Consider the following 27,363-nt stretch of genomic DNA (forward strand, 5'->3'; position numbering starts at 1 on the left):
GACACATTCATCAAAAGTATGACAAAAAGATACATTGTCCTAATTAAATTACCTAGTTATTAACACCTTTGAAGTCTTTATCATTGTAATTGATTGTAATGACATGATTAACCTGGGGGCAATCACACAGGTGTCATACGCCAAAAACGGCACAAGATAATTTGGGGAAAAGACGTCAGGGCAGAAGGGCGCGGATGAAGGCACCCAGGGCGCGGCTGAGGGCACCCAGGGCGCGGCGCCCTTCTATTTTGGGCTAGCGAGACCACTGCATCCTTAATATATTATTATTTAATAATCAATGTTTAAAAGTTACCAATATGTGCTAATATTAAAATCTAAAGTGTTATTTGGTCATTACAAGTGTTATTTGGATAATAACAGTACAGTGTTATTTGGTCATTCGTGTTACCCAGGAAATTACATAAAATTTAGATTTTTTTTCTCAATCTAATATTAACTCTTGCTTTAAAATGTCAAAATGATGATATATGTGCTCAGTTGAAACAAGATTTTACAATCTTCTTGTATATATGGGCTCACTAATTTTGATAATGATGAGTCCAGACAGATGTTTATGATACCATATGAAAGCCATATGGTCCAATGTTTTACAAAATCAAATTTTTGGTAGGCTTCTCATTTCTACATTATTGCTAGTAATCAAAATCAAAGAAACATATGACATATCATTATAATACCTTTTTTCGGGTTTCTTTTCGAGCCATGTTTCATGTTTCTTTAATTTTCTAAGTTGTCTTTTTGATAAGTGTCCAAGAGAGTTGGTAGCTGCTTCGTTATTTTGATCAGTATTGTTTTCCTGAGAGTCTAAATGCTGACTGCTGTCATCATAGTCATCGTCACTAGAGTTGCTATCTACAGCATCCATCCTTGCGTCTTTAATCACAAATAGACACAGATTTGTGATGAAATATTATGAAATTGTGTTTTCTGAGTTATTTCATGGAGGCTGACATCTTTGATCGCGTCAACTCTCGTGAGATCTCATATCGAAACTGAAAGCAAAATTCGTCTGCATGAAAAAGATGCATGTACATCAAAGAGATTACAAGATGATTTTAGAGAAACAGCAGACATAAATTTTGTAATATAATTGATTTCAATTGTTAAGGACTACATGAACATTTATTTAAGGCATGAAATCTTGGGAATGTTTCATTTTGATCCCATCAAAAAGTTTTAATTTTGATATAGCATTACAACTGAGCGAGAGATAAAAAAAAAAAGATCACGCCGCCAGATCAGTACCCCAATGGTTTCCAATCGGATCAATTTGATATCAGTTTTATGGCTTTGTTATATAACACAATTAACAGCCCTGTCAAAACATTTGATTGTTTGACAGTCGTGTTATCAGGGATGATTAACAAATAACGTGTAGATTCGGGGTTGGCTTAATCTCCTCATGAACTTTGGAACACACAGTCGTGGACTTGAGGACTTTTATAAAAGTTCACTCATATTTTACACAATTATTTCCCTGTGCACTTTAAATTAATGTTAATTATGGCTGGTAGAAATTTAGTGGATATAAGAGTAATTCTACTTCTTTTGTTATTAACATTACACTGTGAGTATAAACAAAATATTTTTTTCTCCAAAAATACACAGTACACTAAAACTTTGATGCACATGTTTGATGATGATGCTGGCACACACAACATCCATGTATACTTGATTAACTTGCATGCCATTGTTTAGTACTTACTAATAGTTTGAAATATGTGTGTATTAAATAGTCCAATGGACAGTTTAAGTATGCTGACATCAAATAGTTTATGATATTTTTGGTGTAAAAATCATGAAATTTATTCGGTCATTCCCCCCTTTTTTTTTTTTAAATTACATCCTTTGATTTGAATATCCTAAACAAATAAATAATAAAATGATAAAAAAAAAATTTATTCAAACTTAATTTTATAGATAGCGGAGTTATAATTAAGCATGTCATACACTTAAATATCATGTATATAGATGCTCAGGATAAATATCTTAGGACTCGGTCATGACAAAAATATTTCTGCATCACTGTTTTGTGGTTTTAAAGAATTCAGATATTCATGATTTAATCAAATTATTTGATTTAATGTAGAAAATAAATATTGATACATATAAAGATATGATAGAAAACAATACTAAAACATAAGGTCTTTTTTTTTTAATTAAATATTTAAACATTCATTGACATTGTTAAATGGTTATTTTTATTAGAAATTTTATTAATTAACAAAAACGTGTAATGGACTCTCATTCTTAATTTATGGATTGTGGTGTTATAATTGACAACCCTTGTGCTTTCTGTCCCACTTCTTATATTTTGCCTTTGCTTATGAGAAAACATTAAATGATGTAAAATAAACAGTCTATTTTCAGCTCTAACAATTCAAATGTATTGTTATTTTGACATTGGACATTCTTTTTTTGTTTATGGCATGATCCTTGATAATGATTTAAGAACATGTATTTAGACAAATTTGAGAAGTTTTATGCTTGCTATATCAATGTAAATACTGATATCAAAAGCCGTGTGCTATACAATAAGAAGAGTTTGTTCAAAATTAAAGATTTAAAAAAGGAGTTAGTATAATTATGATAACTGAATACTGTGATAAAATGATGACGACTAATGTTAAAGCTAAAATGTTATTATTTGCCAGAATAACAAGATGTCTTGAAAAATTTCAAAAAGCAAAGATTAGATTTAAAAAGCTGTCAAAACAACAAAATTTTTATTATGAAAATACACATGAATGTATTTTGGTTATTTTTAAAGGTGTACTGAGTCGGGGTATTATGCCAAAATTGGGTACTAGGCCAGTAGGTAGGTAGGGCACCATTCAAAATACAAACATGTATACTTGCAAGGCCTTCACATGAATCTCTTTTAAGTTTTAACCAGGATAAATATTATTCCAATCCATAAGCATGATACAGTCATTCCCAAGGTCGCAGGACATTTTGCAAAGTCCAGTAAAAAATGGTTTTGATCAGCTAAATGATATGCATTACTGGACCGAATGACCAGAGAAATGTTCTATTTTGTCCCAATCGTTTGTGTAAATATCCTGTAAAAAAAGTCTGATCCAGTCAAGATGAATTATTTACAGGACCAAATGTCCAGATGATTTCTCAGAGCCTTGGGAACCACTGTTACTGTGATAACTAATATATTTACTCAAACTTAAAAAGACTCCTTGCACAGTTTCTTCCTGGTTCACTGCACTTGATTTTCTTGCAGGTTAATTACATACAAAAAAATGATACATGTATGCATGGACAGAAGAACTGCAAAATATTTTTCATCATTGTATAAACTCATTTTCAGACTTTTTAAAACATATTAGAACTTAATCTTTTTATATTTGTTAAAGCCAAGGATGTATGCTAGTTATATGTCCTTGTTACAGCTTACATAATATGGTGCAAAATGTTATTTATTGTTTTTGTCTTCAAATTATAATAATTTATTATATATTTAACTCTGAATGCCAAGTAGCCCAGTTTTTTCCTTTTTTTATTAACATTTAGGAAATATCTGGATTTAAAGTTAGGTCACACCACGTGCATTAGCTTGTTTTTCTTTGAATTAGATATGTTGATGCAAAAGTTTACCTCAGTCCTCATTGTGACTTTTTAACTAAGTTTTTATCAAATTTGAAATTAGAATTAAAAAAGAAAGTTCTTGCCCTATAAAGTCCTAAAAAATATACCAACTAAAAACAAAAACAAAAAAACAAATGAATATGTCATATCCTCATCTTATTTCAGACTGTCATCAGATTTTGTTTTATCAAATAAGAACAACAACCATAATATTTTGGTGTGGCTTAAGTTTTTTTAATAGAATAAAAATTGTTGCTTCTTTTCATATTCTGTAAGTGTTATTTTATATTTGAGAAGTAGAAAAATGTTTCTTTTTTTGCAGGTCATTCACAATCATTTGAAAATGGAAAAACTCATAAATACTCATACTCCACCAATGTTGTGTTCAATGAAGCTAACTCAGGAGGGAAGAAAGATGTTGGATATTACTTAAGTACAGAATTTGATCTGTCACCTGTCTTCCAAGCAGGTGATGAACAGCTGATGAAACTACAGGTAAGAATGGAATCTTGAAATTTATATGTCCAAACAACAGAAACTTAAACATGAGGATGCTGTTTCCAAAACTTGACAAAAGACATAAATAGATTATATTTTGACTTCTGAATTGTATCTGATATTTGAATAAGCTTGACTTGACAAGTTTGAATGATATTGACTATTGTGTATAACTTCTGATCATTTGGATTTTCTCTAAAAAAAATAATTTGTAAAATGTTTTACAAGGTAGCATAGCATATATATATATATATATAAGTACGTCTGAGTCAGTGACAACTCTACAACAGATGTATCCATCGGATCGCCATCAATGATGGTGATACATGGCTGTGTACATAATGTATATTTAACTCGTCTAAACATCAACCCAACAATGTTAGATCTGTAAATTTGCTTTCGCAAATTTTTGGTTCTTCCCTCGCCGGGATTCGAACCCATGCTACTGTGAAATCGTGACACCAAATCGCCTGCACTGCAGCCGTCCCGCTAGACCACACGACCACCTGGGCTCTTAAAAAAAGAGCTTTCGCTGGCCGTGTGTTACCTTTCCTCGTCAGTTTTAATCTAGCGGCGTACTACAGTACATGATATATAAGGCATGAAGATGTTATTGTTACAGATCTATAGATAATTTAGCTGATCTGTAACAATAACATCTTCATGCCTTATATATCATGTACTGTAGTACGCCGCTAGATTAAAACTGACGAGGAAAGGTAACACACGGCCAGCGAAAGCTTTTTTTTTGAGAGCCCAGGTGGTCTTGTGGTCTAGCGGGACGGCTGCAGTGCAGGCGATTTGGTGTCACGATATCACAGTAGCATGGGTTCGAATCCCGGCGAGGGAAGAACCAAAAATTTGCGAAAGCAAATTTACAGATCTAACATTGTTGGGTTGATGTTTAGACGAGTTGCATATATATATATATATATATATATATATATACTGCAGCTGTGCTATTTGAGCAGTCAAATTGCATTCACCGTATATTCATATGTGATATACAGTCACTGACTGATATCACCTTGTTTATGACGTTGACAATGTGTTTCCGTAGAGTTTTATTTATGACGTCAATAAAACATACAGGTTCACAGCAATTTTACGTTGTCCGCCTACAATTATGGAATGACGGTTTTTACCGTCTTGAAATATCAATCTGTTATTTGTACTCGGCTAGAAACAGGTAGAAATGCTCGGCACAGCCTTGCTTTCTACCTGTTTTTAAGCCTTGTACAAATAACATTGATATTTCGAGACAATGTATGGTTATTCTATATATATATATACTATACCGAACAAGACTAAAATGTATTTTAATTGGATTTAATTTATCCCAGAATTCCACAATTGGTCAAGTAAAATGTTTGCCAGGGTAAACTATGCTTATTGACTGTGATAACCCTAGAGTCTAATTTTTGCTGAAATATTTATGGTGAATTTTCATCAAATTTTTACAGCCAAGGGGAGATAACTCTGATTTTTTTATTGTAAGAAAATTTCATAAAAATGAAATAAGGAGATGTTGTATAATTGCCAATGAAATATTAGCTACTTATAATACTTTTTTCACACTTCTTTTGAATTTGATAAACATTGTATATGTATGTTGATGGAAAACATTGTATGTGTATGTTGATGGAGTCTTACCTTGTAATATATTTCGTCCACAGGTTACTAGTGCAGTATTGTCAAGTGTATCTAGACCAGATCTTACAAATGCCTTAGCCACCCTACTGAAGTACCCAGTATACTTTGAAGTATCTGATGGTACTGTGGGAAGAGTATTTGGGCCGGAGAAAGAAAGTGTCTTCTGCAGCAACTTGAAGAAAGGAATAATTTCTTTATTTCAAATGCAAAATAAAGATGGGAATAGAGAGGAGGTAATTATTGAAAAAGCTAAATCAGGGATTTTTACCCTCAATGCTTTATAATTTACCATTGAATTACAATAGATGAACTAAATGTAGGGGGGGGGGGCAGAAGGCAAAGGCATTATTATTAGAATTAATTTGATGGGTGATGGTTATTTAATCAAGCATTTAAAGGAAATATCCAATTAAAAAATTGTGCATGGTGGGGTCAAATAAAAAGTGCCTTCTGATCCCCCATATATTATTTATTTTTGGAGCAGCCCTTATAGAAATGTGGAGAGGAGGTATGATTGCCAATTGGACAACTATTCACCAAAAGAAAAAAAGAAAACAACTACAGTTGTATATGATGACCTTTTACAAAACATGAAACATACTTATTAAGTTAATAATAAAGTCTTAAATGTTTTTGTTTCAGCTTGATGTGTCAGGAGATTGCAAAGTTTCCTATGTAAAAACAGGGTCCACAGTTACAAAGACCAAACATGGCTGTCAGAATCTAGAGATCGCTGGACAGTATATAAATCCTAATAAGGTATACTGATTGGAAATTGTTGTGTGCATTTCATTTTTACTTTTAAAATATGGACAAAATTTAAGATTATTTAATGCCTTCTTATGAAAATTTGCATTCAGAAATACGTTAAGGGAAATTATTAGTCAGCAAGATCTAAGGAAAATTTTGTAAAATAGCGATAATAGCAATTACAGTTCACTGTACAACCTTCAGCAATGAACAAAAACTTGTACCCCATAGCACGCTTTGTTTGTTTATATTAGTAGCAGAAGTACCTAGTGTGGAAGTTATTGTATAATTTTCAAAATAATAGAAAATGTCAGAAAATTTGTTTCATTTTACTTCTATTTTTGCATTTAATTCAAGTTATTTAATTCAAAATGTAAACCTTAATTTTTGTGATATCATCCCAGGTCTCCATGATTTCCAGAAATTAAAATAGTTTTGTTTGTGATTAAATTTCAGCTATTTGGAGTATCAGTTTCAAGCACCTCCACAACACAGTATGAAATGTTAGGCACTGTTATACAGACAGCTCAAGGCATACATCACAGTGTAGCTACAGTAAACATCAAGTCATCTATAAACACGGCAGCTACAGCTCAGTAAGATACAATTGATACTGTAACATGATCACAAACTAAATAATTTCTATTTACCACTAATTCAAGACTTACATTAATAACACTGTTGTGTAAGATTTATTGTACTCGGACTCAGAAATAAATAAAATAAAAATACTGGATTCGGCTTTTTGCGCACAAGTCTGTTACTCTGAAAACTAAGTAGAAATTTATGTTTTTTTTTAGTGGAGGCTCAACTCAAATTCCTAGACGATGGACACATGAAAAACACTTTTAAACAAGAACAAAATACAAATTGAGTTAGTAACTTATTTAACAAATAAGTTCAATATTAGGAAGTCACAGCAGAAATAACACTCAGAATTATCACTCTTTGAATGGTTTTCTAAATTTGTATTCTTGTATTTAGTCTTTTTATTCCATTGACCTTTTTGTAAAGAATATTGAAAATACAAGGAACTTTATCTTTTTCTATGCTTTCACATTTCTTTTTGATGCATTGCCATTGACAAATTCTTGACAAAACTTGTTGTACAAGACAGAAGAATTAAATATCTAGATTCACTTAATATTTGAAATATTGGTTATATTTGTCTTAGTAATTACATTTTTCATTGTAGCCATGTTGATGATATAATAATTTGATGAGAAAGTGAAGCCAAAAGCTTAAAAATTTTAATTTTGAAAAATGATGTGTAAAGCTTTAAGAAAAATGAATGCCTCAAGGGAAATAACTCTTATTTACTTGGAAAAACAACAGTACTGATTGTTTCTTTTCTATTGTAGACAATCATTACAACATATAAGTTCACTGGTTGGGAAGCCAACTGAACAAGGTTCATCTATAGATGATAAGGTCACCCATCTTGGTAAAGGTAAATTATATATAAAAATTCTTTGTTTAAATGAAACTTCAAATTAAAAAAAATTATGCATATGTTTTTTATAACTAAATGGCTAGCTTTTATAATAAAACTTATGTAGATTCACTTTCTTCTCAAGAAAACTCTATAATTTGTCCAAATTTAGGAGAAGTTTACTTTTTTTAAATTTGCTTGCTTTCAGCAAACAATTTGCCGATATGTTTTCTGTATACAGCGTAACTTTTCTCGTAAGAATCTGGTGATCGCAATACGCGAATGGAAAACCAAAAGTACATTCTCTGTCATCAAGATAAACTACATCTTATTGTACCTGTTATACATGTGCTTACCTGAATATCCATGCTTCTTTGTTGATTGTTTACAAACAGGTGACAATCATTATACTTTGGCTTTAAAACACGACCATTAGTTAGCTGCCATATTTTCACAACAACACTGACTGATTTAAATATTTTTTGACAATTATACATAATTTATGTGAAAAAAATGATAAAATTGTGCAGGGAAGAATAAGTTTATGATGATTGTATGCATTGGTTCAAGAAATAGATTAACATTATTTTTCACCAGTCACTTGTTTCATATGACTTTAAGTATGGATAAGATTATGCAATAAAACATCATGTTATGTATATTAGCAAAAATAAATTTAAATTTTTATAGGAATATGAAACAAATTATATAATTCAAATTTAAATTAAGCAGTTTTGGTTGAAAACACATTTTATTTTAAGTTTTTATATATTTTATCAAAAGTTACTTTGAATGGAAAAAAAATTAACATCAGTGGTTATGTTTTTTTTGTTTGTTCCCGATTCCAAAAAATACAGCATACTTAGTTAAGAAATCAACAAATACAAGTTTCAAAGTTGTTTAATTGACATGGCAAAGGTTCAGATAGACCACTTCCTTGCAAATAAGAAGGCTAGGATTACCACTAAGCTACTCAGTCTCTTGTCATTTACTGAAGAATTTGAAAAAATACTAGTATTCATGTGAATAAAATATTTGCAAGATTGATTACCGGTAATACCCATTATGATCATATAACCCAGGTCCATTGATAAATTACAAAGTTGTTTGTTTCATGAGAAAATTTCTTTTTTTTTCAGATTTAGGTCTGAGTCTTACATCAACACTACTACCAAGTGGTACAGAAGTACAAACATGTTTAGATAACTGTCAGAAGGTTTGAATCTCTTTATACTCAAGTAGATTTGTAATGTTGTTTTTTTTTATTATTTAATATATTGTGATTACTTTCAAAAGCCTGCTATGATTTAGTTTACATTGATTATGCAGAAAAAAAAGCAAAATTATAGTTTTTAACACTTGTTAATGAAATGACTTACTTTGACTGTTTTGTTAATTAAAGAAATATATTTGATAACCTAATAGCAGAATCATATACAACAAACATTAAATCAACTAAGATGTCAGAGGTATGTCACATAAAATAACAACCTACATCAGATTTTTTTCTCCTCATGTGGATATCTTTTTTTCTTCAACACCTCTCCTTCTGTTCATATTTTTTATGTCTTAAATCCTTATATCTCAGATTTTACAAGAAAATTCCACGATTATAAAATTATTTTTAGCTGAGATATTTTTATTTTACAGCCTATAGATGTTTTAAGAAATTTAAAAGAAAGCTTAGTAAGTGACAAATTAGCTACAGCTGAATCTGGCAAAGCGTTTATAGAACTGTTGAGAACCTTTAGAAACACAGGGAAGTTAACTATTGAAGAGATTCTCACCAACACTGATAGCTATTATATTGTGTAAGTACTAACAAGTTTATAGCTATTATATTGTGTAAGTACTAACAAGTTTATAGATGACCATTGTTTATAGATGATCAATGTTTACATTGGTTCCAGTAGAAACATAAAACAACAGAATAACATCTTACACGACCAAGAATATTTTTATCTTCTTTTTGATTGAATAAAAGGAGGTTTGGAGTATACTTGATTGATGAATTGTAGTTTATGTTATGTCCAGTGGCAAATATTTCATGCATGTTTAAATAAAAAACAATACAAAAACAATGTGGGGTGTACATTTATGAGACATCAACTAAAAGATACAAAAACCACACTAAAGGGCCACATCTTTTGGGGTCTTAATCATTAGATAAGTGTTTATACAATATGCAAAGTTATAAATCATTCCCAGACTAAGGGAGACAATCCAATATCTGCAATCAATACAAATATCCAAATGACATTAAACATTAGGCAATTGCTTTAGCATGAGGTTTCTGATTAAGGACACTAATGTACACATTTAAAAGTGTAAGTTTCAGAAGGATCAATTAAAAAGCAAATACATCTAAAGTTATGTTGATTTTTTACAGTACTGAGCAATTATAATACATGTTCCTCAAATTTCATCTAATGAACAATAGTAAATACTTCAAAAAATTTAAAACAACAAATGCTTATTGATTTTTAGTTCACTGTATATTGCTGACCATTTTTACACGAAGAGCAGTTTTCACAAAGACTTATTTTGAGGAGTATTTAAAGCTTTGCAATAAATTAGATAAATAACTAATATTTGACTTCATTCATTTTATGTCTTTATTCTTTATTAGTCCTCAGTTAATAGATGTAGGAGCAGCTACCCAGACCCCATTTGCACAGAGAGCTATGATGGACCTGGTCCAGTTTGAACAGGACTATTCTACAGAATACCCAGAGAGATTGTTACTGGCTCTGGCTTACAGCACTCATCCGGGGGAATACCTCTTAAAGGATTTAATTGTATGTAATCAAATATGGAAACACTTTTGTTCAGATTATGCAGAAAATAGCAATATTTTTATTTTATAATCAATACCTGATCACAGCTTAATTCCAATGACTTAACTTTACTATATTTTTATGTATCAGATGTGGTTAAGTGGTCTGTATCACTAGACATGAGGTTAAGCTATTTGTGCTGTAGTGTATAAAAGTATGCTGTATACTGATTAACTGATTACTAGATTTTATGCATTTTAATTAATCACGTCCTAAAATACAGCAGTTTTTATATGTCCATTATGGAACATATTATGGTATACCGTTGTCTGTTTGTCCCTCTGTCTGTTTTTCTGTTGCCAACATGTCAGGACAATAACTCAAAAATGCTTTTAATTAATTTGCATGAAACTTTGGTGAACTAATCTATTAATGTGAGTTACTAAATTTTAGATTTGAAATTTCCGAGTTATGGGGTTTTATTAGAAAAGGGGGGTTTTCCACAATTTGCAGTTTTCGGACAATTACTAAAAAATATTTCCAGCAGTTTTCATGTAAATTTGGTGAATTGTTCATATCTATTGAGGTAAAGTCCCTTTTGATTTTTTATAAATTTTGTCTTTTCAGAATTTAATGAAGAAGAAACTACCAAATGTTAATATTCAAGAATCTGTTGCCATGGCAACTGGAGCTGTTATACATACATACTGTCAATACCCAGATCAATGTCAGCATGAGGTAATATAGTCTATAGTTTTAAGAGACTTGTGTCAGACTTCTGAATCTGTAACTTATAAATAAGAGATTTGTAAAAGTCAGCTTAAGATTACTGGTTCCATATTTTTTCCGTGAAAATATCATAAATTTGTATAAAAAGAGGGAGAAAGATTGAAGGTCAATGTACACTCTTAAACAATAAGTAAAACCTGTACTGTATATGATAAGCACTAAAAAGCCCTGGGATGAGAATATGAAAATAGAGGAAAATCAAGTGCATATACAGACAAGATAACCAAAGACAACAAAAATCAGAATGGACAAAGACATACGTGTCAGGGATAACATAGCTCTCAAGCCATCACTTTACCAAAGTTCTTTACTTTGATTAAGCTTTGAATTAAAAAATGTCCATGCAACACAGACAACCTTCCCATAATAAGTTTCCTACGTCAAATTGCTTCTGATATTATCTCACAGTAAGAACCAATTTTCCAATGATCAATGTTGTTTACGCCATGTGACCCTCAGGTATATCATTTATATTTTCTTCACAGATAGTTAAAGAATACAAACAATTAATTAGGAAGATGTTAAAGGATTGTGATGACGACACTTGTACATTGAGACACCTTAGATCTGTAGGGAATGCAGGGTTAGCTGAGTTCTTACCAGAGTTACTTACTATTGCTCAAAACAATAAAAACCCAGCCATATCATTGGCTGCTGTACAAGCCTTGAGAAGGATGGACAAAGATTTTCTTAAAGATCAGGTAACAATGTTTGTCTAGGAATAAAAAATAGATACAGATATTAACATTACAGCAACCTGGCAAAAAGCAAAATGAAAATAAATGAAGACCTTTTATTTTTACAGATTTTTTTCCTCAGTGAACTCTTTGAACCATGTTTACTAAAATTCATTTTCAATATTTTTTAACTAAAATGATGTCGTCATATAAAAGAAGATGACAGTTAAACATATTTAAAAGTTTATATTAAAGGAAGTGATATTAAAACTTAGTTGGTATACAATATGTAACTGATCACAAATTATTAATATGAGCTTTGATGTCATAATTTTTACTTCCTATCTAAACATTCATTAGGACTGAATTACCATGGGGTCTCATTGTATGTTGATAGTATCTTCTCAAGAAAGTTTTTGGGACAATCCATTGAAGGCAGACTTTAAAGTTAGTGTTCTGCTCCAAGAACGCTGTATTTTAGAGTTTAAATTGGCAATCTGAATGATATGTTCAGCAGGTGGCATATCTTCCTTTGGATGATACCATGTGTTCTAACATAATTTCAACTCAGATTTTACCCTTGACCTAAGGTTGGTACACAATATTTAAATTCCTCCATGAATAGTAAACTGCTTTCCCATTTTAGGCAAAAGTTAGATTGGTTAAGATGTATCTACAAATTACCAGAGAATATGATTCCAGTGTCAGAGTTGCTGCCCTTGAATTATTGGTACAGCTTAGTCCTACTCCAGAAGAAGTCTATAGTATATTAAAATCAGCATTAGACAATAGAAAGGAGTTTGAGTTGTCTTTATATACCATGAAAAGAGTTTTAGATATGGTTAACTCTAATAACAATGTCAGGTATGCATATTGTAAATATTTATTATGCCCCACCTACGATAGTAGAGGGGCATTATGTTTTCTGGTCTGTGCGTCCGTTCGTTCGTCCGTCCGTCTGTCCCGCTTCAGGTTAAAGTTTTTGGTCGAGGTAGTTTTTGATGAAGTTGAAGTCCAATCGACTTCAAACTTGGTACACATGTTCCCTATGATATGATCTTTCTAATTTTATTGCCAAATTAGAGATTTTACCCCAATTTCATGGTCCACTGAACATAGAAAATGATAGTGCGAGTGGGGCATTCGTGTACTGAGGACACATTCTTGTTTTCATAAGAAGGTTTTGTATTAAAATAGGATTGTTCCTTGTAAAATTTTGCATGGAAATAAAAAGCTGAGAATTCCTTTAATTTTAATGCCACAAAATGTTTTAATATTTTTACAAAATTGAAGTATACATCCTCAACGTCAGAAATAACAAAAAAAAGATAACAGATTTATTAATGTAAATTTTTATTATAAGTAGTCATTTAAAACAAAAGAAGTTATATAATATACATGTTCACAGATTTTTTAATGTATTTTTTTATTATAAGTAGTAATATCTGTTCAAAAATATTACAAGATCTTTTAAATACTAAACTGATTTCTACAGGAATCTGAAAACCTGATGCAAATTACCCAAAATCTCACAATAAACACACACATTTTTTAAAAGCTTCAGTAACAGTCTAGATAGATTTGACAGCTTACAAGAACATTTGTTCTGGTCTCTGCTGTAATAAGTTACTTTGTATCTACAGGGAATCATTCTTAACAGCTTTGAAGAGATATGATATAAACAACTATAACTTCTTTGGTCACAGAGGAAAATCAAGTGCATATACAGGACTAATGGCAGGTAAAGATGAAATGCTTGTTACTTCTGAAAATAGACTGAATCACAGTTCATTTGAATGGTACAATACACAATAAAAGCCTGCCACCTTGCCATTTTAACTATATTCTAGTTCATTTGAATGGTACAATACACAATAAAAGCCTGCCACCTTGCCATTTTAACTATATTCTAATTCATTTGAATGGTACAATACACAATAAAAGCCTGCCACCTTGCCATTTTAACTATATTCTAGTTTGAAAGTGTCTATATATAAGCCACAAATTTTAAACATCATGAAACAATTTAAAGACAACAATTAAAAGTTTAAATTCTGAAAATAACAATTGGTAAGGACAAATACTGTTACATAGCCTAAGGTTATTACACACATTTCAGCCTGAATTGCTAAACTTATTTTTCAGCTATGAAAGATATGAATTCCTCCTACTACCTCCATCAAGAGACAGCCAGAACTGGTGTGATGAAGAGAAGTGGTATGGATGTGGGAGTATACAATGATGTCATGATACAGCCTGTATTTAATGTAAGTAGCTGTATATACTGGCGCTAGATGCATAATATATTGCCGCCATAAAAGTGGGAGCTATTTTGCCATCACCTTGTCTTATTCAGTCTATATATACATACTATCCTCCCAACAAAATGTTTTCACACATTTTTCTCACTAACTACAAAACAGAGTTACTTCATAAATAAAGAGTATAGAATCTCCCAATAATAAAAAGTAATTTAATAATCAATGATCAGTTGTCTTTATGTTCGATTTATTTGTAATTGAAAATCATTTCTGCAGAAAAGGGGGAGGGGGGGACTTGTATAGATTACAACCATGAATTAAAGAAATAATATATATTTATTAACTCTTATTGGTGTTTTGTAGAAAAATAAGTGTACAGGTAATATATTTAGCTTGAAAATGTGGTTTCCCCAAAATCTGCCTCTCAGTGGTCAACCTCTTTCAAGGTTTCAGAGGTTGGCAGATTAAAAATTGCAATAATAAAAGCACACAAATTTTTGAATTAACTGTTTTCATGATTCAAAACATGATTACAATACAGAGTTTTGATATCATGTCTAAACTCTATATGCCTTTATATTGTAGTTTGAACTGTATGCAGAAGGATTAGAAGCGTTGATAGGAGGGGGAGATGAGGAGGTACCAGAAGGAGGACCTGAGGCTACAGCAGGCATGACTTTGTCTTTGATGGATGTATTATTAAGACCAATAGAATTTTTCCGTGGATCTGGAGGACTTATGTCGGCTGTATGGAATGCACCCTCTGAACCAATCTCAGCATTACAGGTACAGGAAAATTAATATTGGTGATTTTATGACCCCCACAAAACAAAAGTTTACGAAGGTATATAAGAATCAGTTTATTTTCCTGTGAGAAAATACTTTTCTTAACTGCTTGCATGTTATCGATGAAACATTTCACATTTACAGATTACCTATTGCTGGTGTTCATGCCTGAATACAAGCCTTACACTTCATATTAAAGGGAGATAATCGAATTTACTTATTTCAATATTCCATTATTTGTTAATAATCTACCATATTAAAAAAACAGAGAATTCTTTTGTGAGTATATTAATAGTTCTACTATATCCTACTGTTACCAATGTAAACCAAGATATCACTGATTATTAGAATAGATAGTGTTGTACCATTATTGAATTCTCATTGACTTTAGGAAATAAAAAAAAAAGATAAAACTTTCCAAGTTCTTTGTTTATAGGAGATGCTTCTAGTTTTTCAGAATTTTTGAGAATTTTTTAGTTGACAGTTAAAATACATTTCAAAATCTTTTCCTTACAAAATGAATAAAAAAAATTCTGTAGCGACTTTCAATTTTTGTTTTTTCAGGCAAATCTTTTACTACATGACCATTCCCAGAAACTACATTTATCAAATGGATTAATAATAGATGTACAAGTGACTGGTGTAGCCTCCATTGATCTCTCCGGCAGCATTAGTATTAGTTTATGGTATAAAAACTCAAACTCATTAATTAAAACAAGGTAAGTGTATTGGACAGTACTTGATTCTAATCATAACTGTATTACTCTGGTTTCTTTTTTTCTCATGGTTACCAATTACCTTGAATTAGGGGGGAAATTGCATTTTCATGGATATGGGATTTTTGCAATTTTTTTAAAAGTCTGCATATATTCCTATGAACAAATTGATAATTTGTTTAAAATTTTAATTTGTGGTTCCCCTGTATGGAAATCAAAAAAATTGGTATCCAACAAATAATACTGAATCGGAATTGACTGTTAATATTATTTTCAAAATTATGAGCTATGTATTTAGGTAGAAATGTAAGAACATGATGATTTAGAATGTAAAGAATCAGGCTTTTTTCTGTAAAATCATATAAAAACAAATTATATATTAGAGCTGTTCCAAAAAAAAATTGTATGGGGGGAAGGGGGGATGTCAGAAGGCACTTCTTATTTGACCCCACCCTGTATAAATTTTTGATTGGATATTAGTTCAAGCAATTTTCTCAAAATAACAACCATTCATAAAAATTCTGGAACAGCCCTTACTGTTTTAAATTAGCCATAAATCAGCTTTTATAAAAATTGAAAAATGTTGACTAGTTCTATCAGGACATAAATAGCAGTAGCAATGTAAATTGTAAACTTTTCTGAGTTTTTACATAATGAAAATTCAACTAGAAATGACAATATGATTTTTGAAAAAGTATGATTTGATATATATTTTATAGTGAAACAATGAACATTTTGAAAAAACAGTTTGGATTTCTAGTCTAGTTGTTACATATTTAATAAAACAAAATTAGCAAAAATAGAGATAAAACTCTAATGTGAACTGACTTTATATTTCTAGCTTGGTTGTTTCAGATTCAGAAAAATAGTGAAAAAATTGTGCCTCTGCTATGATTATTGTCCTATTAACATTGTTTACTGTCCCAAAATGTTTTATTGTTATATTTTTTAACAAATATGTTTTTTCCAGTGGTGCTATGATTATAAATGGCTGGATGAAGTTAGAATCTGAAGTTTTACAAGGAGGAATGAACTTTACAGCAGAATCAGAAGCAGTTATAGACTTTAAAACAGATGTAGATTTCTCAAATATGCCTTTTAAAATGTGTTTACAAATGATGAGACCTCCATTACAATACAAGTAAGTGATAAAATAGAGAATTGAAATAGGGAAATGTGTCAAAGAGACAACCCTACCAAAGAGCAGATAACAGCTCTTGGCTACCAATGGGTCTTCAACACATTGGGAAAATACCACACCAAGAGTTTAATAATTTCAAATAGCCCCCATGTACTGTATTTAATTCATATCAAAAATTTCAAAATTCGAGTTTAAATTATTGTGATTATAATCATGTCACTTTTTTCACAATAATAAAAACATCGCAACAATTTCTGAATTTACAGTTCTGTGTTTTATTTAGTTCAATTTTTCTCTTGTCTGTTTTTAAGTCTATGAAGTTATGCATACTATCATCGGCATGAACTCCATCAACATTCTGATTACATAATACATTGTTTGTGATTAGGTCATCTGATTTCAGGGGCAGATCCAGCCATCTGAAAAAGAGGGGTTCCCAACCCAGAGTAAAGGGGGGGTTCCAACTATATGCTCCCATTTAAATGCATTGATCGGCCAAAAAAAAGGGGGGTTCCAACCCCCCCCCCCCCCCCGGTATCCCCCGGATTTCCATGGAGGTTATTTAGCCCATCCTTGTCAGTCATTGTAGAAATAAGAAGCTGTAATGCAACAGCTCCCTTAAAAGACCAAATGCTGTAGCAAGTTAACTAAAGGTTATCAAACATATTTTCCATTAATTTTTTGCATAGTTTGCATACTAAATTCTTTGATTTTGGTTCATTTTAAGCTATAAATAATATTGTTGAAGATAGCTCTGCTTCTTTTGGAATCTTCCTTATCATGAATTACCAATATTGGACAATACAACAGACCAACCTACTGACTCCTTGAAAATTAAATAGATACACATACAACATCTGTTATATGTTAGCTAATCTGTAAGTTCTGCCAATGTCAGGTGCACCACCAATGATGTATTTGTGATTAATACAAACAATGCATGAGCCAGAAATGTGCGAACACAAACCTCCCTGTTTGCTTATCTTGACCTCAGTCTTAAAAGCAAAACACACAATTAAAAAGCTGAATACTAGTTAATTTGAGCATGGAAGTAATATTGGAAGGAATAACATCGTCGTCACTTCAAAGGTTTCATCTGCGTTACCGCCCATCTTTCAATAACTCGTTAATTGGTTCAATATCTGGCATGGAAGTTTATTCTCCGCATGTGATTGATCAAATCACTGACACTTATCGGTCATTTTCGTGTTCACGGAGAACTACGAACAGACAAGTTTTTGTCGAATATACATGCGAAGTAACCCGAATAGTCCATTCGTTACATTCCGTTGATGTACGCTGCCGAAAAGAGTCATTCGTTCAATTTTTATTTTAGTCCAATTTTTCCCTATTTTTGGTTAGTTTGAACTTAATAGTTAAAACCGACAGCTATCACATACGAAATTGGAGAACAAAGTTGTGTCATTTCAATTTTAAAATTTACAGACAATTAAAAAACCATTTCCGTATAAAGTTAAGAAGATGACTGTACAAAAAATACGTTTGGACACCCTTTATTAAATATGAAAAATCTAAATCTCTCGTGTATTTATAGTCAATTAAATTATTAACAATTCTAAACGGTTCTATCCTTCAATTTAAGTTCTTGATACATAAACTAATTTGTGTAAAAATGAATTTACCGTAAGACAGATAGATGCAAGCCCATTTCGTCGGTTTGTTATATTTTTTGCTGTATAGCTTATTATATTAATACAAGCATTCCACAATAAACACTTTTTAAATATATATTTACGAAAATATTATCCCCGTTTTAGTTGTCCAGTTTCAATAATGCAATCAATGACATTTATGACACATACATAAATTTAGAATACTTGAAAGTAAATATTATTTCATTCAATCTCGATAAACTTTGCACATTTCAACAGTAAAAAAATCTATGCCTACATTTGCCTACATTATTTTGTTAAACATCATGTGAAACCTGATCGATTCATCGGTATTTAACTGTTTAACTCGGGATCCGCTTTTAACCGGAAAATACTTTTAGAACAGTTTAAAACAAACGGTAAAAAGCAAAAATATGCTAAATTAAATACAATTTTCCATGTTAAACTGCTGTAGTTTGAACAATTCTCGTCCGTTTTTCAAGTTTTTTTCACCATTCGATTTCTTTCTAAAGGTAGATATTCTATGTGATACAGCGCTACCTTGTTATTAATAAACTAGGGATTTCCCACAGGTGCGCTATAATTACCGGACTCGATAAAACCACGTGACTGATAAGAAATTCCAGATGCCTTTTACAACCGCGGTAACGCAGATAGTAACCAAAGGCGTCTTACCGCTGAGACTATAATTGGATGAAATCGTATGACTTTAGTACAGAGCTCAGCATGCTATAAATACATGCTTATTAGTCGTTGTTATTCCTTCTAAATATTACTTCCATGATTTGAGAAATGAAGTCATTCAACTCTGTATTACATAAAATATTTCTTTGCAGATATAATTTAGAAAAATTTGAAAAATCCAGATTTTTGAAGAAAAGATATCGACACAAAGTTAGAAGATCTACGAGAATATCACCACAGTCATTCTTTATAAATGAGAAAAATTCAGAAATGTGTACAGGAATGTTTGCTAATGAATAAAAGGTAAGATTTATGTGGAAAATATTGTCAATTTGCAGTAGTATACAGTTAAATTATCTCCCTTATATTAGAACTGAGATGTCTTTTCAACGCTAAGATTAGACACATATTTTTTAAGTGCAAAATCGGTAGACATGGGAGATAAGTTCCAATTACTTAAGAAAAGCCACAGGAACCTGTATTTTTGGGACCAAAAAATACTGTCTAAAACATTTTTCTTTGATTCTAGCAAGGTTTTGTTAAAAAAAAATCAGTTTTCTAACATCTGTATCTCGAAAAAGGCTATCATTATCGCCAATTAATTGTTTATTTCAATCTTAACAGCATCGACATTACTTTATCATAATGCTAAAAAAGTAACAAAACTGTAATTTTACTTCATATTTGATGTATTTTTACTAAAAAAAGTTTCAACATGAATTTTAAAGTAAAGTATTGATTTGGTCCAGCTGAAAAAATGTTAAAAATTAGCATTTCGTAAGCTGTCAAATGATTTTAAGACCCCTTAATATAAAACAGTCCATATGTTGAGTTAGAGCTGATGAATTTTCTATTATCTTGACCAAGTTTACAGAATAAAATTTTATTGAGACTAAAACTCTTGTTTCCATCAAAATAATCCAATAATAAAAATAAAATATTCAATGTTTTGATGTAATATTGCTGACCCTTACTTTTTTGTGCCCTATCCAATTTTTGGCTACTAAAGTTTTTCATACATCCAAAGGTTGCTGTTTGATAATGATAGTGATTTCAAAATTCGGACAAAATCAATTTATTTATTTTATGTTTTGTACATTTAAAATTCATGATGAACCCAATTTCAGGAGTTTAAAAAATTGAAATTACAGAAAAAAGGCAATTTATGAGGGAACCTTATTATTTTATTATAACTATCTCTATTATTGAGTATTGAAAATTTTGTATATTTTGTGATGTTTTGTCGTCAGAGGAGTAAAATTAGCTGATTTATTTCATATGTGAGTTTTTATTTCAATAGGAAATCAGTATGATTCATTACAACCAATGTAATAATGGGAGATAATTCAGCCTTTCTCTTCAAATAAGTTTTGAATTACTTCCCCTTGATGAACAAGCTAACATTTGATTTTTTAATAAATAAAAAAATAGTGGCATCTACCTCACAACCATTATGTCCTTCAACTCAAAGTTATATGGGATTTCTGCTCATTAGTTCAATACAAAAAAGAAGTATTGCCTTAGTAATGAATTCTTAAAAAAGTAATTCTTTTAACAGTATTTTAAGCTGCTACCAAAAAAAAGTAAGGATTATAAAGAATAAATATTTGTAAAGACATTCAAGGTTGTAAATGGAAAGAAAGCGAAGAAAAGATGTAATTTTCACCTCATCAAGTCAAGAATGGCAGGAAAATGTTATGTTCATTTTTCATTGTTTTGATATTTCATCAGAAAAACTACGACAAGCAATAGAATCAGAAATGTTTAGCAACTGATATAAAACAATGTTTAACAGTACTCATTTTAAATGTTGAAACTATTTTGCAACTTGTTTTTATATATACTCGAAATCATTCTAAACATAAACTATTAAACATAGCCTTCTAAAATTTGTTGTTTAAATTGTCTAAGAATTGAACTGGAAAAATAATGTTCTTTCATTCTAATTAGGCCAGACCTTTCACTAATTAAATATCAACTTCATAGAAATTGCTCAACACCCCACTGATGAGCATATAATATATATAATGCACAAAACCAGAAAGTAAAGTAGCATTTAGCTTGACAGTTAAAGACAATATGTGGATCATTAGATATTGTTTAATGTGTGTATCATTGAGTTGTGGTGTATTGATATAGATCCCATGTCTGTTTTATTCATACATTAATTTGTTGATGTATACTTATGTCCAGCAGGAAATATTACTAATGAAATAAAGATGTGGTATGATTGCTAATGATACAACTCTTCACAAGAGACCAAATGACACAGAATATAGCAACTACATGTAACTGTATGTTCTTAACAATGAGCAAAGCCTATTCAGCATAATGTATATTAAACAATAATATTTTCTTGTCATATGATGTGGATGGAAGTTTTTAACGAGCTTGACTGCCTATTCAGCCATCGCACGGTTGGTGAATATGAATGTACTAGTACCTTATATAGGGAAAGTTTTCACATGTGTCTAATTGAAGTTATTTTGGCTCAAAAAAATTACCCTATGTGAATATGTCAATTGAGAATTTAAATACATTGTACTCTGTATGAAGTATTAACAGACTGGTTATATTTTCAGAATTTTGAATGAGGTTCTTTATTTTACAAATAGCAAATATCACTCATTGTTCAAATAAAATTTGCTTGAATCTTCATTTTGTGCCATTGTGACAGCTCTTAGAAATATTAGGCACATTATCTGTGGAGTTTATTGATTTATCATATATAATTTTTATTTTTTAAGGAAAGAAGGTAAAAAATTCAAAACTTGTTTAATTATATGTTCTGTATGAGCCACTGCTAAAGAATAATGTCAAATCAAAAACCTGCTGAAAAATTAAAAGAGTAAACATAACTTTCAAATCATTTTTTAACCGGATCTTTGTGTCAAAAATGTCGGTTATTGATTTGGGGATGTACGGCGGGCGGGCGACAACCAAATGTTGTCCGTGCATTTACTCATGAAGTGTTCAATCAAACCTTTTAAAATTTTAATATGCTGTTACTGACAACAAAATGGAGGTCAAGTTCAATAATGACGATTTTGACTTTTACCGTTCAGGAGTTACGGTTCTTGAAAGTTTAAAAAATGTTGTGTCCGTGCATTTACTCATGAACCATTCAACCAAACCTTTTAAAATTTTAATATGCTGTTACTGACAACATAACAGAGGTCAAGTTCAATAATGACGATTTTTACTTTTAGCGTTCAGGAGTTACAGTTCTTGAAAGTTTAAAAAATGTCGTGTCCGTGCATTTACTCATGAACCAGTCAACCAAACCTTTTAAAATTTTGATATGTTGTTACTGACAACAAAATGGAGGTCAAGTTCAATAATGACGATTTTGACTTTTACCTTTCAGGAATTACGGTTCTTGAAAGTTTTAAAAATGTTGTGTCCGTGCATTTACTCATGAACCGTTCAACCAAACCTTTTAAAATTTAAATATGTTGTTACTGACAACAAAATGGAGGTCAAGTTCAATAATGACGATTTTGACTTTTACCTTTTAGGAGTTACAGTTCTTGAAAGTTTAAAAAATGTTGTGTCCGTGCATTTGCTCATGAAGTCAAGTTTGATATTGATAATCATAAATTTTACCTATTAGGAGTTTTGGATAAAACATATTTTATTTGCAAAAGTAGCAAAAGGGATTGGACACAAGTTATAACTCCTCTGCCTTAAAATTATCATAACACACACTTGATATAACACCTTTTCCTAGAGGTCACATGTTGAGAAACAAACTCCATTTATCTTGTTATGGATAATTAACAGACTCCCATGTCAATGACAGATATTGTATACAGACTGTTTATCCAGATGTCTGAGATGATAATACAGAGAGACAGGGTGCTGATAAAGGCTGGGTGACTTACACCAGTAATGGCCACATTTTATCTCATTTATGTAACTTTTTGACAGGAAATTATATGTGGCTGACAGTTCTTTTGCTTATCAAAACTTCAATGTTGTTTTTTGTGTGTTAATTTTAACATTTTCATGTTCTCTTTTTATACACTTTAATTTATTTTAATTTACAATATTTCAGAAATTAGATATTTACCCAAAGTCCCAAACTCTTTTGTTGAATATTAATATATTAAAATATTTTACTACAATCTTTTTGTTTTTGACAATTTTTTGTGACACTAATGTACCAAAACTTATAATGTAACTTAAAATCAAGTAATAGGTGATACATTGTTGGAACTTGGAAAGGCAGAATGCAAAGTAACATCATAAGACATTGTTTATTTCACTGGAAATATGAGTTACATTTATTATTTGGAATGCACAAAGAAAATACTGTAAAGGGAAATAACCCAATGAATTGCAGTGCATTTGTTTTGTAATTTCAAGTTAATTATCTGCCAAACACAGGCAGTAATAAATACAATAACCTATTTCATGCTGTTTACATAATAGTATATAAACTCATCATAGATACCAGGACTAAATTTAGTATATACGCCAGACGCGCGTTTCGTCTACAAAAGACTCATCAGTGACGCTCGATTCCTAAAAAGTTAAAAAGGCCAAATAAAGTACAAAGTTGAAGAGCATTGAGAACCAAAATTCCTTAAAGTTTTGCCAAATACAGCTAAGGTGATCTATGTTTCTTGCACAAATGTCGAATGTCAACTTACGTTTTTAAACAGATTTTTGTGACAAAAATGTCGGTTATTGATTTGGGGATGTACGGCGGGCGGGCGGGCGGGCGGGCGGGCGGGCGGGCGGCAATCAAATGTTGTCCGTGCATTAACTCATGAACCGTTCAACCAAAGCTTTTAAAATTTTAATATGTTGTTACTGACAACTAAATGAAGGTCAAGTTCAATAATGGCGATTTTGACTTTTACCGTTCAGGAGTTATGGTTCTTGAAAGATTGAAAAATGGAGTTGTCCGTGCATTTACGCATGAACTGTTCTACCAAAGCTTCCCAAATTTTAATATGTTGTTACTAATGAAAGAATGGAGGTCAAGTTCAATAATGACGAATTTGACTTTTACCGTTCAGGAGTTATGGTTCTTGAAAGATTGAAAAATGGAGTTTCCAGTCGTGTCCGTGCATTTATGCATGAACTGTTCTACCAAAGCTTCCGAAATTTTAATATGCTGTTACTGATGACAAAATGGAGGTCAAGTTCAATAATGACGATTTTGACTTTTACCGTTCAGGAGTTATGGTTCTTGAAAGATTGAAAAATGGTTTTTACCGTCGTGTCCATGCATTTTCTCATGAACCATTCAACCAAAGCTTTTGAAATTTTAATATGTTGTTACTGATGACAAAATAGAGGTCAAGTTCAATAATGACGATTTTGACTTTTACCGTTCAGGAGTTATGGTTCTTGAAAGATCGTAAAATGGCGTTTCCATTCAGGTTGTTGCATTTACTCATGAACCATTCAATCTAAGCTTTTCAAATTTTAATATGTTGATACTGATGACAAAATGGAGGTCAAATTTGATATTGACGATTTTCACTTTCACCATTCATCAGTAATGGTTCTTGTGATATTGCCAGGACACAAATAAATGTTAATAAATCCGGTTTGCTGTCGTTGTGACAGCCTCTTGTTGGTTCCTGCTTCACAAAGTTTGTAAATTCTAGACACTACCATTTTTGCATTTTTACACCTCCACACAGAAAAGATTTCAAGTGCTACCATTGGTCAAGAATAATGTATTCCCATTGGGGGTGACTTATATCAAACAATAGATGGTGCAACATTGTTATCACAAATGTTTGCTTAATCTGCCAAGGGTGGATGGAGGGGACTGAATTGTAACCTTTTGCTAGCAAAGCTGAGTAGGGGAAAAGTTTTATCAGCTACTACATGAACAACCACTACAAATATTTTGAGATTTGTCTATTCAATCTTTAAATTATTAGTCATTTGTGAGTTCATATACATTTTGTAATTATTTACAGCTTTAAAATTGTTTCTATCTTTCTTTTTCAGGCAAAAGTCCTAAACCAGAGAAGTCATTCCAGTTTATGAGGAACACCACTTTCTTGGCAGAATTCTCTCAAATTTTATTTTTATGTTACATCTTTGTTTTAAAATTATCTTTTAGTCATTTTTTTTTAAAATAAGAAATATTTTTAAAACATGGGCTGCCATTACATTACTTATTAATGACATGTTGTGGTTTTTTAAATGTTAAGGATTATGTTTGCTTTTTTATTTCAGGGGATGGGGAATCTTCAATCTCTTCATGTTATGTTAGTTGAAGTTCCATTTTTTTAGTGCAGTTATGGTTTTTATTTAGTTAATACGAAAACACAGTCGGCATATTTGACAAAAAATAGCAGTTTTTAATACAAATATCTTTGATTAGATCAGGGTTGTAACAACTAATATCTGAAATACTAAAATGATGACTTGCAAACGCCTTGGTGACATCATTTCATAGATTTATAGTATTTTGGAATTTTGGGATCCAAGGAACAAAACAAAACTTAAACCTTCTGCATTTTTTATTTTGTTTTACAGACTTCTGAAGGTCTGTTATTGTTAAAATATATATTTGTCTTCATCATTTGACACTGCTTCGATCTTAGAATAGTTTTGTTTTTGTTTATTCTTGAGACAATAATGTCATGTTAGATTGTTCAATGGTTTGTTTTGCTTAACTTGAGTTTTTACATAAACATACAGTAAACATACAACTTGTATGAAGTGAATGAACAAGAAATCAGAGAAAAAGTAAATAATAAAATCGTGTTAATAAACTTATACATGTATAACTAAAACTTTTCAATAGCAATAATTGGACACTCCATTTAAGTTTTTCTTTTTTTATATAAAATATGAGTCCATAATGTATACTTTTGTTGTTTTCTTTGATTGTCATGACAACTTGCAATAACTGTTCAAATACTCTTTGTTATAAAATATTGTATTTTTATGAAATAATGTGCCAAAAATAATCATGTTTTGCAATAAATTGTTGAATTTTGTATATTTACAATTATATGAATACTTGTGTTATTGTTTGTCTGCAAAGATAGTCCTAGTATATGGTGGTTTTAATTCCAGAAATGCCACTTTTTTCATGTTTTAGCAACTGCTTGGAAAAAAGGTATATTTTTTTATCACATAATTTGCTTACTTATGAGTAATAGGGGAACTACACCAGTACATTTGGTGGGTATAATCTTAACAAGGTATACATGTCCATCAGTCACCTGACCTTGACCTTTTTCATGTCTTTCTCAGATAATATAAGACAACTATATGGAATGACTGTAAGGTGTTTATATCTGTCTGGTAAGATTCATCTGATCTGACCTCATTCTCATGGTTTACTAATAAAGCTCAGTTTAGGTATTGAATTAAGAATGGGGAATGTGTCAACGAGCAACAGCCTGATCAGCAAGCAGAAAACAGCTCAAAGCTACCAATGGAGCCAGAAAATCCAGCACACAAGAGAGGGCTTCAGCTGGCCCCTAACAATAATGTATACAGCAATGAAAACAGTAAAACAGAACGACATCAGAGTGAGGGCAGCATACTGTCTTCAATAGTTACCTAATTGAACATTTTTTTACTGTGGCCTAATCTGTGACATTTTCATACATTCTAGCTATGTTAGGAGTTAATGTAAATTCCTCTGGCTTTTCTCTAGAATGGTTTTAAGAGTTTAAAACATTGGTCAACTACTGCAGCCTCATACATTATTACAATATATTAATGTCTTAATCCTATCATATGGTAAGTAGTAAATCACCCTGAGGTCAAACTATAAATTATGATTTATTTTGCCACGTTTTTATTATGGCAACAAAGGGACAGGATATGTTAAAACACTCTAAAAAATATCAACTCAGTCTCACATTTTACATTTCTCCACCATTGCTTAAACTATCTTAGATCTCTGACCAACACAAAATTGGTTATAAAGATTGTAGAAAACTAAGTTATAAC

The 27,363-nt window shown here is 31.1% G+C and overlaps 2 protein-coding genes across 5 annotated transcripts in view; one reads left to right on the forward strand and one right to left on the reverse strand.

The window, feature by feature from the left end:
• The window catches only part of LOC139489205 (tRNA methyltransferase 10 homolog A-like), a 66,871-nt gene extending 65,542 nt beyond the window's left edge, over window positions 1-1,329 (reverse strand). The window contains exon 1 of one of the 2 annotated variants that reach the window (XM_071275401.1): window positions 699-1,329. In XM_071275401.1, the coding sequence (XP_071131502.1) occupies window positions 699-886 (188 nt within the window). In that variant the 5' untranslated portion in view covers window positions 887-1,329. The remainder of the gene's footprint in view (window positions 1-698) is intronic. The other variant, XM_071275399.1, reaches the window with a different exon arrangement.
• On the forward strand, window positions 1,005-26,416 carry LOC139489201 (microsomal triglyceride transfer protein large subunit-like). Of its 3 annotated transcripts, XM_071275389.1 has the most exons (20): window positions 1,385-1,588; window positions 2,792-2,839; window positions 3,944-4,116; window positions 5,796-6,005; window positions 6,415-6,531; window positions 6,979-7,118; window positions 7,884-7,972; window positions 9,094-9,170; window positions 9,605-9,765; window positions 10,584-10,752; window positions 11,359-11,469; window positions 12,006-12,221; window positions 12,844-13,061; window positions 13,841-13,938; window positions 14,343-14,464; window positions 15,044-15,244; window positions 15,809-15,963; window positions 16,931-17,101; window positions 19,572-19,722; window positions 25,396-26,416. In XM_071275389.1, exons 1-19 carry the CDS (start codon window positions 1,516-1,518, stop codon window positions 19,717-19,719), a joined length of 2,697 nt encoding a protein of 898 aa, XP_071131490.1. In that variant the 5' UTR covers window positions 1,385-1,515; the 3' UTR covers window positions 19,720-19,722; window positions 25,396-26,416. The 3 variants fall into 3 exon arrangements, with proteins under 3 accessions (XP_071131493.1, XP_071131491.1, XP_071131490.1); XM_071275392.1 differs by lacking the exons at window positions 1,385-1,588; window positions 2,792-2,839 and adding an exon at window positions 1,005-1,102; XM_071275390.1 differs by lacking the exon at window positions 2,792-2,839 and having other exon boundaries at window positions 1,234-1,588.
• Window positions 26,417-27,363: the final 947 nt, after the last annotated feature.

This window comes from Mytilus edulis, chromosome 9 (assembly GCF_963676685.1).
Source record: "Mytilus edulis chromosome 9, xbMytEdul2.2, whole genome shotgun sequence".
In the NCBI taxonomy this organism is placed as follows: domain Eukaryota; kingdom Metazoa; phylum Mollusca; class Bivalvia; order Mytilida; family Mytilidae; genus Mytilus; species Mytilus edulis.